General features: G+C 57.5%; 1 protein-coding gene across 5 annotated transcripts in view; it reads right to left on the reverse strand.

Moving 5' to 3' along the window:
• UBXN11 (UBX domain protein 11) overlaps positions 1-12,739 on the reverse strand; it is a 22,625-nt gene that overhangs the window by 1,748 nt on the left and 8,138 nt on the right. For 3 of the 5 annotated variants that reach the window (XR_003006126.1, XM_024766780.1, XM_024766781.1), the window contains exons 5-13: positions 12,055-12,155; positions 11,553-11,607; positions 11,010-11,086; positions 9,018-9,126; positions 5,142-5,210; positions 1,719-1,933; positions 1,337-1,414; positions 262-379; positions 34-137 (exon numbers count right to left, since the gene is read on the reverse strand). Coding sequence is in view for 4 of the 5 variants with exons in the window: in XM_024766780.1 (XP_024622548.1) it covers positions 34-137; positions 262-379; positions 1,337-1,414; positions 1,719-1,933; positions 5,142-5,210; positions 9,018-9,126; positions 11,010-11,086; positions 11,553-11,607; positions 12,055-12,155 (926 nt within the window). In the remaining variant the exon portion in view is untranslated. Of the gene's footprint in view, positions 1-33; positions 138-261; positions 380-1,336; positions 1,415-1,718; positions 1,934-5,141; positions 5,211-9,017; positions 9,127-11,009; positions 11,608-12,054; positions 12,200-12,739 lie in introns of all 5 variants that reach the window. The other 2 variants (XM_024766783.1, XM_024766782.1) reach the window with 2 other exon arrangements.

The following is a 12,739-nucleotide window of genomic DNA, read 5'->3' on the forward strand; positions in this document are numbered from 1 at the left end:
CAATAAGGCTGGGGGAGCCAGGGCTGGCCTCACCTTCAGGGTGTCCCGGATGGGGCCTCGAATGTCAATCACCTCGCCTTGTCGGATCACTAATTTGGGCAGCCTGTTCAGAAACTTCTCGGCGATCATCCTGGAGCCTGCAGAGAGGGCATTGGGAGCCTTGGCCGGGGCAGAGACTGTGTGTGATGGTGGAGGAGGCTACCTGGAGCTTGTCCTGCACAGTGCCCCCACCACCTGGCTCAGCCTCAGGGCCGAGCTCACCTGGGTGCTCCATCCTGTCCAAGGGCTTTCGAATCCTCTGCCAGCCTACCACTCGGCCCTCGCCTGGGAACGGGTCCAGCCCATTCTCTGGGTAGACCTGATTGCGCAGGTCACTCACCTGTCAAGAAGGAAGGGAAACAGCGGCTGGCACATCTCTTCAGCCCTGAGCTCCATGCCCACCCCCACTTGCCCAAACAGAGGCCCCAGGAATAGGCCCAAGGGATGGTCTGATGCAATCCCCATTTTACAGATGAGGAAACCGAGGCCCTGGGAAAGAGCAGGAGAGCTGCAGTTCATGCTGCTCCCACCCACCTGAGCCCTGCTCTTCCTGCAAGCTCCCCTCATCACTCCAGCTGGAGCCACAGTACTGACATCCTCTTCAGAGTCCCTCTCGGGAGCAGACCAGGAGGGGAGGGATGAGGATGTTAGGAGAGGGCAAAGCCCTGCTTGGCATGAACTACCTCAAACACCCCTGGTCGTGACTCACGCTATTTTCCAAGCCATGGTGGCACACACCCCCTCACATGCTCTCACTGTGGAACTAACGCACCACCCTCTGGGACACAGCCTCATGTGCTCCCATCACAGCACCCTCATCTCACTGCCGACTGCCCCCACAGCAGGGGGCCGGCTCCATCTCAAGTCCTTTAGTCCCAACGTTTGCCCCCCAATGGCACTACCTTCCACCCCAACCAGGAGGCTCCAGGAGCCTCTGGGGGGAGCCAGGACAGTTTTGCGTGGACTCCTCACGTTCCCCAGGCTGTCCAGGTGTCCTGAATGCTGGGGAGGAGGGGCAGTGGTGCCACGCAGCTGAGGGCTCTGCTTTCAGGATGCCAGAAGGGGGCGCTGCCTGCTGTTCAGCTACATGCCTTCCCCACTGCTGATGCGGCAAGTATGGCCACGGCAGCCTTCCCGCTCCCTTCCCAGCCCCGTTTCAGGCTCACCCTCCTTCTGGAGGTCATCAGACTGGGGTCTCTGAGGTGGGGCAGTGCCCCTAGGTGATGCCTGAGGAAGCATTCCCACCCCCTCCAAAATCCCCACACTGGGAGTGAGTGGTTTAAGGAGAGCCCATCACCTTAAAGGGGACCCCGTCAGGGTACAGCCGCTGGAGCTCTGACGGGAAGAAGCCATCCAATATGTCTCGGAGGCAGCGCTGCAGGGGGAGAGGTAGGGTGAGGCCTGGCTGGACCTGTGCAGTGCCCTACACGCTGCTTCCTGTCTAGATGGCAGGCTCTGGGCCCCGGGATCATGGGGCCAGTTACTCTCTGGATCAGACTCTGGAAACAGAGTCCCAGGACATGGTTGGGGCGGGGAGGGCGGTTCTGGAGGTTCTGCATGAGCCTGGGTGCTGGCGGTGAGCTGGGCCCATCATCTCCAACTAATGGTGAGCAGGGGGTGGGCCACCACAGTGGCCTGAGGGTGCACAGGCCTGTCTCCCCCCACCCCGTCACTCCTACCTGTGTGGAGGGATCGTGGAAGGGCCGGAAGGGCCCATCGAACATCACGATGCCATTCCGGTAGAGCTCCAGTGGGATGGGCTCAAGGACACCGTGTGGCACTCTGCTGGGCATTGGTGATTGCTGGGTGTCACTGTCTACCGCCAGCTCACTGAGATCCTTCAGGCTAGCCAGCAGCCTGTCAAAGTCTACCTCGGGGGGTACCAGTGAGTCTCCTGGCAAAGAGGATTGACACCCATGAGCCTCTCTTCATGGCTGCTGTGCGCTCCAGATCCCTGGCTTCCACAGCCCCTTCCTATGCTGGGCAGGGGCCTTAGCATCTCTTTAAGTGACCACCTGGGGAGGAGGAAGGACAGCTAACACTAGATAATAATAATAGCTGTCTTTTAGTGAGCATTTACTTTGTGCTAGGGGTTTAACATCTATTATCCCATTCTTTCTTCATACCAACCCTATGCTGTAGGGACTATAAACATCCCCATTTTCCATATTAGGAAACTAAGGGTTAGAGGTTAATGGCTGGCCTAGGGACACACACAGTAAGTGGCAAGAGCGGGATCAGATCCCAGATCAGATGTGCCAGGCACTGTGTTAGCAGCTGAAAGGCACAGTGCAGAGTTCCCAGCTGTCTGGGCTCAAATTCCAGCTCCTCCACTTCTACCTGTGTGACTTTGGTCAAGTCATTTAACGCTCCGCACCACAGCATTCTCTTCTAGAAGGTGACGATGATAGGATCAGGATGGCTGTGAGGGTCCAAGATGACCACGTAAGAATTCCAGCAAGCATGTGTCTGTGTTAGTTATCGTTGCCAGCTCTACCATGCACAAATGGACCTCAGGCCAACCCAGAGGCCACGCAGCAGGGGTTATTTATCTCCATTCTACACATGAGGAAACAGGCCCCCAGAGATGAAAAATGATTTGCCTCAGGCCACCTGGCAAGTTAGAAGAGGGGATTGACCCTGGAGTCTGTTCTTTCCACCCATCTGCACCATCAGGAGAGAGAGGTGAGGGTCGGGACACCTGCTGGACAGGACATGGGAGACCTTGGGTTGCACATGTATTTGGCCTCCTCTTCTGACAAATGTGTTGTCCATAGAGCTGTTCATAAGGTTCACGGGGTGCAGGTGGGGTGATGAGGCAGCCAAGACAGATGCCAGAGCAGAAAGGATACAGGGCAGGTGGGGTGCTGCTGGGGGACAGGTCAGGAGCTTGTTCTCAGTCCTGAAGGGATCTTGCCCCGAACTAAGTCATCTACTAGGGTGTAACCCTATAAAACACTGGTGACTTTCTGGGCCTTCTTGGAAGCTGTTTTTCACCAGGACAGCCAGGCTGAGGCAGGATGTGGGTCAGGACTCTGGGGACCCAATTCCTTTCCCCACAGTGGTGCAGTGGCTGTACCGGGGAAGTACAGATGTGGGCGGCCCTGTTTCCTGTTGCCTTTGTGGCTGCTGAAACGGTAGGCCCCAGCTGGCCTTCCCTTCTCCCCTACATCTCCTACTGCTGCAGGGGCTGCACCTGCGCCCCCCTCTTCCTGGGGTCCCCTGGAGTCCCTGAGAGTCCCAAGAAAAACTCACAGAACATCCTGGATATCCCTGGTATGAGCCAGAACAATATCGAGACACTATTTTCCTTTAACAGCTAACTAAGTACTTTCAGAACACCCAGGTAAACCCGAAAATAACAGCAGAAAAGCTCATCACTGTCAACATCCGCCCCCACCCTATATTCTTACAGATGGAAAGTGAGGCCTAGAAAGTCACATGACTTGGCCAAGGCAGGCCACATAGCACGGCCAACAGGATGACTCAGATGCGCACGGACTGCTAATCCAGCTGCCTCCTGGGGCCTGGGCTTTTTCAGGGAGCTGAGGTGTCGACAGGGGAAGGGGCAGGTGGAAACCCAGGGGAGGATGCCAAGAAGCAATGAAAGAGAAAAGAAAAGTTGGCGGAGAAAATCAGCCCGGAAGGCTCTCAGCCAGGGCTCGGGGGTGGAGAAGTGAAAGCAGGGTGGGCCTGGCAGGTACCAGATGCAGCAGAACGGAGGTGACATAAGGGGCCCGGGAGAAGGAACCGCCGCTCTGGACAAACCAGGGCTACGAGAATAAGGCAGGAAGAGCCTGGCGTCGCCACCTCACAGCCAGGAGTGCTCAACAGAAGCCTGGCCCCGTGCAGCTGCGTCACATGGGATGAGGCAGGTCAGAGGTCAAGTGAGGCATTTCCTCTCTGAGCCGCAGCTTTCTTTTCCAGGGAATGGGTAGATAATAGAAATCTTCATCCTGCCCGCAAGATCCAGGGGTGAACTGACTGTGATGATGACTCAGCGTTTACTATGCCAAGCATCAAGAGGCAGGTCTTCCTTCTCCCATTTTACAGATGAGGAAACTGGGCCTTGTAAGGTGACATGCCCCGGGTCACGCAGCTTGCAGGGCCCAGGTGACTCTAAGCCTCTGTCCTCAGCGACCACGCAGGCTTGCCTCTCAGTGTTGGCTCTTCAGATACTGCTCACTGGGGCTCCTTTCCAAGGAGGGGCACAGTGCAGGGAGATCATCTCTGAGGCCTCATCCAACTTTTGAGAGCCCATGATTTTATTTAAAAGGGAGTGAACAGGCATGGAGATCAAGCTCCTTGGCCCAACTCCCAAGACCCTCAGAGCCCTGGCTCCCCAGCCTGCCCTCAACAAGCTCCCCCACTCACACTCTGAAGCCGTACAGCCCGGGCTACCACTTCCAAGCTGTGTGACCCCGGGCACATGGGCCAACATCTCTGGGCCTCAGCTTCCTCTTCTATAAAATGAAGATAATAACAGCCCCACTTTACAGGGTTGCTGTGAGGCTCACAGGAAGTGCCTGGCAGACAGAGCTGTTGTTGTCACTAACACCCCACCCTCTTGACCATCACAGGGCTCAGGTGCCCTCTCACCACCTCCGTGGAGAAGCCTTGCCCGGAGCCCCTGCCCCTGAGCCTGGGCCTCTGTTCCTCCTGGGTTTCTGGAGCCCTTGGGCCCACTCCTGGCCCTCATCACAGGCTGCTGTCATTTTGTTTGCTTATTGGTCTTTCCAGCTACACCGGTCACTCCCTGAACACAGGCAAGAGCAGCCAGCCCTGGGCCTGGCCCACAGTGGGTGCCCAAGACGCACTGGATCCGTCCCTCCACCCCACCACCCCGCCATCCAGCAAGTACGTCCGCAGCGCCCGTGCCCTGCCAGGCTCTGAGCAGCATGGCCACGCCCATGCCCAGAGTCCTGCCCTCCTCAGGCTCATACTTGAATGAAGGAGACAGGGTGACAAAGAGTGACAGTTGCATGTGTTAAGTGCCACTGTGGGGTCGCAGGGCCCAGAGGAGGGCCAGACCCTGCCCCTAGCGCAGCTGAGTGGTGAGCCTGCCCTGGGCTGGCCCCTCGCACCCTCACCGGGAGGACAACCTGCTGCTGTGAAATCCCGGCAGTGTCCGACGTGCGCCAGCAGGCCCGTCCCAGCACCGCAGGCGAAGGCTGTTGAAAGGAAACAGACCCGCTATTTCCACCCACCTGCACGCCGGGCCCTGCTCTGGGGACTTCACCTACATTCACTCTGCTCTTCAGAGGAGCCGGCGGGGAGAAAACGGGCTCCGAGAGTCTGGTCACCGCCAGGGTGACCAAGGGGGGCCTTGTGACTCGGCAGGAGCTGACTTCTGCCTGTGACTCGGCAGGAGCTGACTTCTCTGGCCCTCGCTTTGATCATCGTGCTGCTTTTCCCCACCTCATCCTGTACAGAGGATCGTCCCGGCGGGCTCTGACCATCCAAGCCAAGGGCAACCAGGCAATGCCTGCGAATCACCTGCCTGTGCACGTGCCCTGGCCTTCGGGTCGAGCCCTGTGCTGGCACTCTGGAGCACAGCAGGGGCGGGGCAGTAGATGGACATGGTCATCATTCACTGACCGCATGTCCGCCTGAGAGAACACTCCACGTACTCCACACTGTGGTATTCAGTGCTCTCAGTTCAGGGCCTAGGGGTCAATCGTACCATTTCCTCACCTCACAGATGAGGATGTGGACTCAGAGGTGAGGCAGGTTCCCCACACAGGGTACGATCTGACCCAGGCCCCCCCTCTTCAGCCAGAGCCTTTAAGGCTTTCACTGCAACGCAGAGCCCCTAACTACGCGCCCGGGGCAGCTGCAGGGCGGCACAGCGCCTGGCGCCGAACAGGCACTCCACGCACATGTGCTAGAGCAGGTGGGGTTTGAGCTGAGCTTCACAGGAGGGGAGAAAAGGGGGCAAGGCACTTGGGGGACACAGCACAGGACTGAGCTAGTGGGAGGGTGGGTGGCAGGAGTCCAGCCTGCCTGGGGTCTAGGCCAGGCCAGTTCCAGGGGCCCAAGGGCAGCCCAGGGACAGCCCATGGAGGAGTCAGGCTGGCTTCCTGAGCAGGGGAGGGAAGAGGCTCCCACACAGATGCCAGAGCCTGGGCTTGGGGAAAAGGGTTGGGGAGGTGGGCGCTGGGAGTGGGAAGGGGAGATGTAGAGAGAGGGCAGGGACTTGATAAGGTGATAGGACCAGAGCCGGAACTGTCCCTTTCATGTCTCCGCATACCCTGAAGCACCTGGCACGGCATCCTGTTTGCTACTCAACATACTGGTGGGAAGGGGTGAATGATCTGGCCTGAGGCCAAGCCCTTGCAAGGCTTCCTCTCCCCTGAACCCCTTCATGGGCCCAACTGACCCTCCTCCCTAAGAGTCCCAGGCTCTAGAATGTTTGAATCAGCCCCAGTCTGCCTAATACAGATGCCCCAGCTCACCAATCCACTGGCCTGCTGCCCCAGGGCCTGTGGGGAGTGGTACCCAACAGAGGGAGATCCAGAGAAACAAGCCAGAGCATCAGGGTCAGCCAGAGGCTGGCTTCATGGACCCAAGGGCCCTTGGGGCAGGGGCAGGTTGGCACATGGGGACAAGGCCATAGGGAGAGGAAGGGAAAAAGCCAGGAAAGGGGGGTGGGCAGTCCCAGGAGGAAAAGCTGCTAGAAATGAAAAACATGTTGTTCATCTGTCAGAAGAGCTAAACTGAGCCCACTCCATGTTGAAGAATCAAAAGGCAAAAGAAGAAAAAGACACAAATCAGGAATTGTGGCCAGGCTTTAGAACAAGTGGCTTGAGAACAGCCATACTCTGAGCAAAAAAAAACAACACAGAGCAGTTGGGGGCTGCTCTCTTTTTGGGAGGAGAGGGTGGAATCCACAGAACCAGGTCCAGAAACCAGCTGTCTGGTCTCACCCCTTCCCCAAAGAAGCAGGAAGGGCCCCACTGACCAGAAGGAAGTCTGCCCTCCAACTAGTCAGCAAGGCCACATGAGGCCTGAGCCCAGCTCACCACACAGGGGCAGTGAGTGTGTGTGTGAGTGCGTGCGTGCGTGCGTGTGTGTGTCCGTAGTGCCAGCAGGCCTCTGGCCCTGGACCCCAGGAAGGGACATCCTTGCAGCTTCTGGCTGTTGCCTACCAGGGTCTCGCCTCTCACCCAGGGAGAACTTCCCATAGCACTCAGCCCAGGGTTCAGCCCCTGGCATGGCCCAGCTGCCATACAGCTCCCCAGCTTTGCCGTGTCCTAAATGGGACGTCTTCCCCGACAGCCGTGCTCCCCAGGGTCATCCCAGGTTCCTCCCACCCCCTCCCTAATGTTCGAGCAATTGCCAAGGCCATGGATTCCCCTCCTAAATCTCTCTGCTCTGCCCCTTCTCACCAGCCCCACCAGTATCACCCTTATGCTGGGCGTCATCTCATCTTTGGCCTGGATGACTGTAACCGTCTCCCAGTGGGCTCCCAGCCTTAAGTCTTGCCCCCTTCACTCAAAAGACTGCTTAAGTGCCTCAGTTTCCCCATCTGTAAAATGGAATAACCCCTGGCCTGTGCCAAGGCTATTTGTGAAAATGCTTTAAAAGGGGCAAATATGGTGCAAATGGGAAGTGATGTTTTTGAAACAAGGGTGAGGGGGTTTTCCCCTGAGATTTAGGGGGATCTAGCCAATGTGCAGCAGGTGGGACTCTCATGTTTTCAGTCTGGGTTTTTACCCAGCAGGAAACTTATGAAATTAAGAAAGTACAGTGGTCTTCCAAACAGTCCCCTGGGAGCCAAGCTCATGTTCCCATGAGACTGCCACTGCCTTCTGACGGTGGAAAACAATGAGAGTTCCCATTTGTGGGGCTGATGACATGCGAGGTCAGTGCTAGGTGTTGCGTCCAACCCACTGACTCGTAGTAAATGGGAAAGAATACACACCCATCTACTGATGAGGAACTGAAGGCTCAGAGAACGGAACTCGAGTACCCAAGTCACACCTGGGTTAGGCGGTGGTGATGAGGACCCAGCTGTGACCAACAGAGCCTGGAGAACTACCTTCCAGGCAATGACCTCCATTCTTTGAAGAGAATGGACCCAGCTTTCAGAAGTGGCCAGTTCTGGGACTTCCCTGGTGGCGCAGTGGTTAAGAATCTGCCTGCCAATGCAGAGGACACGGGTTCGATCCCCGGTCTGGGAAGATCCCACGTGCCGCAGAGCAACTAAGCCCATGTGCCACAACTGAGCCTGCGCTCTAAAATCTGCGAGCCACAACTACTGAGCCCGCGAGCCACTACTGAAGCCCGCCCGCTACAGAGCCCGTGCTCCGCAACAAGAGAAGCCACCACAATCAGAAGCCCACGCACCACATCGAAGAGTAGCCCCTGCTCGCCACAACGCAACTAGAGAAAGCCCGCACACAGCAACGAAGACCCAATGCAGCCAAAAAAAAAAAAAAAAGTATATATATAAAGGAAGTAGCCAGTTCTATGGCCCCAAATCTCTGGAGTGCATCCCTCGGGATATTAGCAGTTGAGTTAAAAATAAAATGTAGTGGAGGCCCAGAGATGCAGGTAGATTTCAATAGTTTGCTACAAATGAACCTGGAAAGGGAGTCCACAGAGGGGACCAAGCCCCTGGCCTGAGGGCCAGCTTCCAAAGCAGGGGGATTGCTTCTAAAGGCCACAGCTTTTAAATGGGTGACATTTTGTAAACTATGGTGCCTGAGACAAATGAGGTCTTGTTACGTTTTGTATCCCTGGGCCCCTGGAGCCTTAGAAAGATGAGCAAGCAGAGTCCAGGGTTAGGTGGTCAGGGATGGAGGCTGAAGCCTTTCCCTCCTGCTCCTGTGTCAGTGGCAAGCTGTGGGAGGCCTTGGGGCACCTTGTGCTGGGAGAAGGGGCATGAATGAGCTGGCCTCTGGACAGCTGTGGGCCATCGGGAGCTGTAGGGGAATTCCCTTTGCAGGAGGGCCCGGGGTGGACCCCGACTTTACCTGGCTTCCAGAACTTCTTGGCTGTCATCCAGTCCCTCTCGCCATCCTCCGAGTCCTCCTCATGCATGGGCTCACCCACCCACTGCAGGCCGTAGTCACCGAGGAACCGCTGTGGGGAGAGAAGAGGGAGATGTCGGGGGCACTGTCAGCTCAGCCCCTTCCAGGGGAAAAGGCGGCATCAGCCCAGCCCCCAGCCTCAGGCCTCCGCTCCCAGCCCACTGGATGGGGCGATGGGCCCAGGGGTCTTGGCCACTTCCTGGCTGTGGCCTTGGGAAGCCACCTCACCTCCCAGAGCCTCAGGCTTCTCCTTGTAAAATGAAGCTTGTGAGGACTCACTAAGGTAATTCACATAATGTCCTTAGCACAGGGCCTGGCACAAGTAGGAACTCGCGTAAGTCAGCCATTATGGCGGCGGGGAGCCATGTGGGTCTGGCCCGAGGGGGAGGAGAGGAAGGGACACCTGCTCTGCAGGTCTGAGAGGACATGTCCCCCCACATGTCCCACATGTGGCCTCTCTAGGGCTGGCCGCCCAGCGCCTTTGCCACAGGAAAACTTCCGAGTTGTCTATGCTTCCTGTTGCTGCTTCCTCACCTTCACTCCTTCCCTCAACCCACTCCAGCCCGGCTTCCATCTCCACAACTGACTGCAACTGCTAACAAGCAGCCATCCGCAACCTGCCTGCTGCCTAACCCAGCGGGCACACTTCTGCCATCATCTCTTGCAACATATGTTCTTCTTTTTCAGTTTCAAATTTCTAGCCATCTACACTTAGATGTCCAACAGGCACCTCAAAATGAACTTGGCCCAAACAGTCATGCCTCCCTGCTCCCACCTCCCAAGGCGTGGAGTGGCCCATGTCCCAGCTAGTCTCTAATGTGTTACCCTTTTAAATATTTCACCATACTCCGTACTTGTGTCTCTTCCTGTGTACTTGTTTATGTGTGTCCCCTCTAGACTGTCAGTGCCATGAGGGCAGGGACCCTCTCTGCATCCCAGTGCCTGGCAGGGTGCTGGGCACACAGGAGATACTTTGTCTGAGTTTGCTAAATTAACGAAGCAATACACGTGTGAACGTGAATGTGGGAGCCCCAATGCCCTCTGCCCTGAGGGGGCAGTCCTGACTCCTGTGGCAGCTGCTCAGAGAAGCCCCACGGGGCTCAGGGAGGAGCTGTTTACCCACAGCCCCGGGGTATGCACAGGCCTGGGTGGGAAGGGCCCTCAGCTGCAGCTGCTGCTTGGGGGTTTGCGTCTGTGGTCTTAAATTAGGTTGGGTCTTTGGAAAGCAACTCGGTGTGGAGAGGGAGAGGTTAGAACCCCAGAAGGAGCTTCTGGTGGGGCCGGTGAGGCAGTGGGGGGCCCTGACGATGTATGCATGCCTAGGACCCTCCCTTGAGCCTGGGGTCCCTCCAGCTCAAGCCTTGCTGTGTGAACGATGGCAACAAAGGTGACACTGGGTGAGTGAGATGCCACGTCCAGACGCAGGGAATGGCCATGATCAATGCAGTAAACACGCACGGCCAGGCCCCTACCAGGTCCTGGGCGCGCAGCAACGAGCAGGAGAAAAGTGCTCCCTCCCTCGTTCCCTCGTGGGGTCCACGGTCCCCAGAGGAAGAGAGAGTGGAGCACCTGCCCTGGTCACAGGTGAAGGGGGTCCCCTGGGAAAGGGCTCCCACCTTGACTTGAGACTGAGGATCAGTGAAAACTCGCCAGGGGAAGGTAGAAAAAAATTTCAGGTGGAAGGAACAACACGGACCAAGGTCCTGAGGTGGGAAAGAGCTTGATGTGGTCAAAGAAGCAGAGGCAGGTCCCCGTGGCTGGAGGGGAGAGTAGTTCAAGCCGACACTGAGGAAGGGGGAAGGGCTAGCCCAAGCCTGAAATGGGATGGGGGGTGCCCCAGGCCCCTGTGTGGGATGTGCGGTGAGGAGACCCCAGAGAGGTGGGCTCTGACCCAGTCCCTGGGGGCAGACAGCCCTGGGCCGGCACCTCCCTCACCTCCATCTCCCCGACCTGCCGCTGCAGCTGCGCGCATGTGGTCTCCAGCTCCTCCTGCCGCTGCAGGGTCACCGTGCCTTCAGGAAAAGACGGGCAGGGGTTCCTGTGCCCGCCGCATGGAGGCTGCCAGGCCACTTCTGGCCATGACAAGAGCTTTGGCCTGAGGGTCATCTGGAGAAGCTGCTCCACGAGAACTCGAGGGATCCCCGGAGAAGCACCTCGTGGCCTCTCGCCCTGACCTTGAGAGGGGACGCCCTGACTCTCGGGAGGCTGCCAGCCCACCGAGCGAGGCTCCTGACGGGGCTGCCTTTCCTCCAGGCTTTGGCTGGCAGGCCCTGTGCTCAGGGCTGGGCTAGGGCTGCGCTCGGGGGACTCAGTCCCACACAGAAGGGCACCGCCCTGGGTGTCACTGCTCCTCTCTGGGCTCCATTGCCCAGACTCCATCACAGGACTCAGTTTGATGCTCTCGGAGCCCTGATACCCAGAGGTCGCTGGCCCAGGGGGTACAAAGGGGGGCTGACCAGCCCACAGAGGGCCTCTTACCCTGGTGCTCCTGGAGGGTCTCCACCAGCTCCTCCAAGGCCCGTATCTTCTGATCCTGCAGCAACGAGACAGGAGGGGAGCAGACCTGGTGGTTCCCAGAGCCCAAGGGAGCCCCTTCCAGATGGGAAGACCCGGCTTAAAGCCCCTGCCCCGCTCTGGCACTGCTCCGGTGCTCAGATGGCCCTTGTGGTCCCACTGAGGTGGGGGCAGGGGGTGGGCACCCCCAAGTGCCCAGCACTCAGCAGCCACTGCTGCCACCCAATCTGAGGTCTACGGGCCTTGCTCAGATGTGGAGAAGACCCCTAGCCTCTCTGCTCAGGTCACAGGGACCCAGGTCAGTCCCGGGCCAGACCTGGCCCTCGAGTTGGGCAGTTTGGTCAAGGAGATGGTTCTAGAACCCATCCACCATGGTCTATTGCAATAGTAGCCTCACTGGCCTCCCCAGCCCAGGCCCTTCCACCCCTCAGACCAGACCCTGGCCCTCTCCCCGCTGGGGCCCCACCTTGGAGAGCATCTCATCCGCCTGGGCCTTCACCTGCCGCTCCAGATCCTGCACTTTCGTCGCCATGGTGGCCATCAACTCCGAGTCGTGGTACACAGGGACTGCCAACCAGACAAAGTCCTAGAGCCTGGGCCTTGAGCTGAGGCTGAGGTATGGGGGTCCAGGGGAGGGGAGAGGTAGCGGGCTCCCCAGCAGCGGAAATAAGGGTGGTAACAACTGACGCCACCAAGATAATGGGGATGGTTCTACACACTCTTCATATGCCAGCTCTTCTGAGGAAATGAACTGTTTTGGGAAACTGAGGCACAGAGATTCTGTAATGCACCGAAGATGTATATATGAGGGAGTGGTACAATATACGGGTTCCATCACCTTGAAACGCTGTCAAAAAGTTGTTCATCCTTAGAACAACTATACTCCAATAAATATTAAAAAAGAAAATGTTCACTCTCAGTTGAATCACTCCTCTAATCTCGCCCCTAATTCACAGGAAATACGGTGGATAGAGGAGCAAGTTAAACAGCACCAGACAAATCACTATGGGGGACATCCTGCGGGACAATTAGCCCGGACGCTTCAAAAAGTGTCATTTTTTTAAAGAGGCAGGGATTCTGCTCTAAAGAAGTACAACCATCAAATGCAGTGCATGACCCTCAATTAGAACCTAAATCGGGGGGGGGGGGGG

This window comes from Neophocaena asiaeorientalis, unplaced genomic scaffold (genome assembly GCF_003031525.2).
Source record: "Neophocaena asiaeorientalis asiaeorientalis breed wild unplaced genomic scaffold, Neophocaena_asiaeorientalis_V1.1 scaffold79, whole genome shotgun sequence".
NCBI classification, from domain to species: domain Eukaryota; kingdom Metazoa; phylum Chordata; class Mammalia; order Artiodactyla; family Phocoenidae; genus Neophocaena; species Neophocaena asiaeorientalis.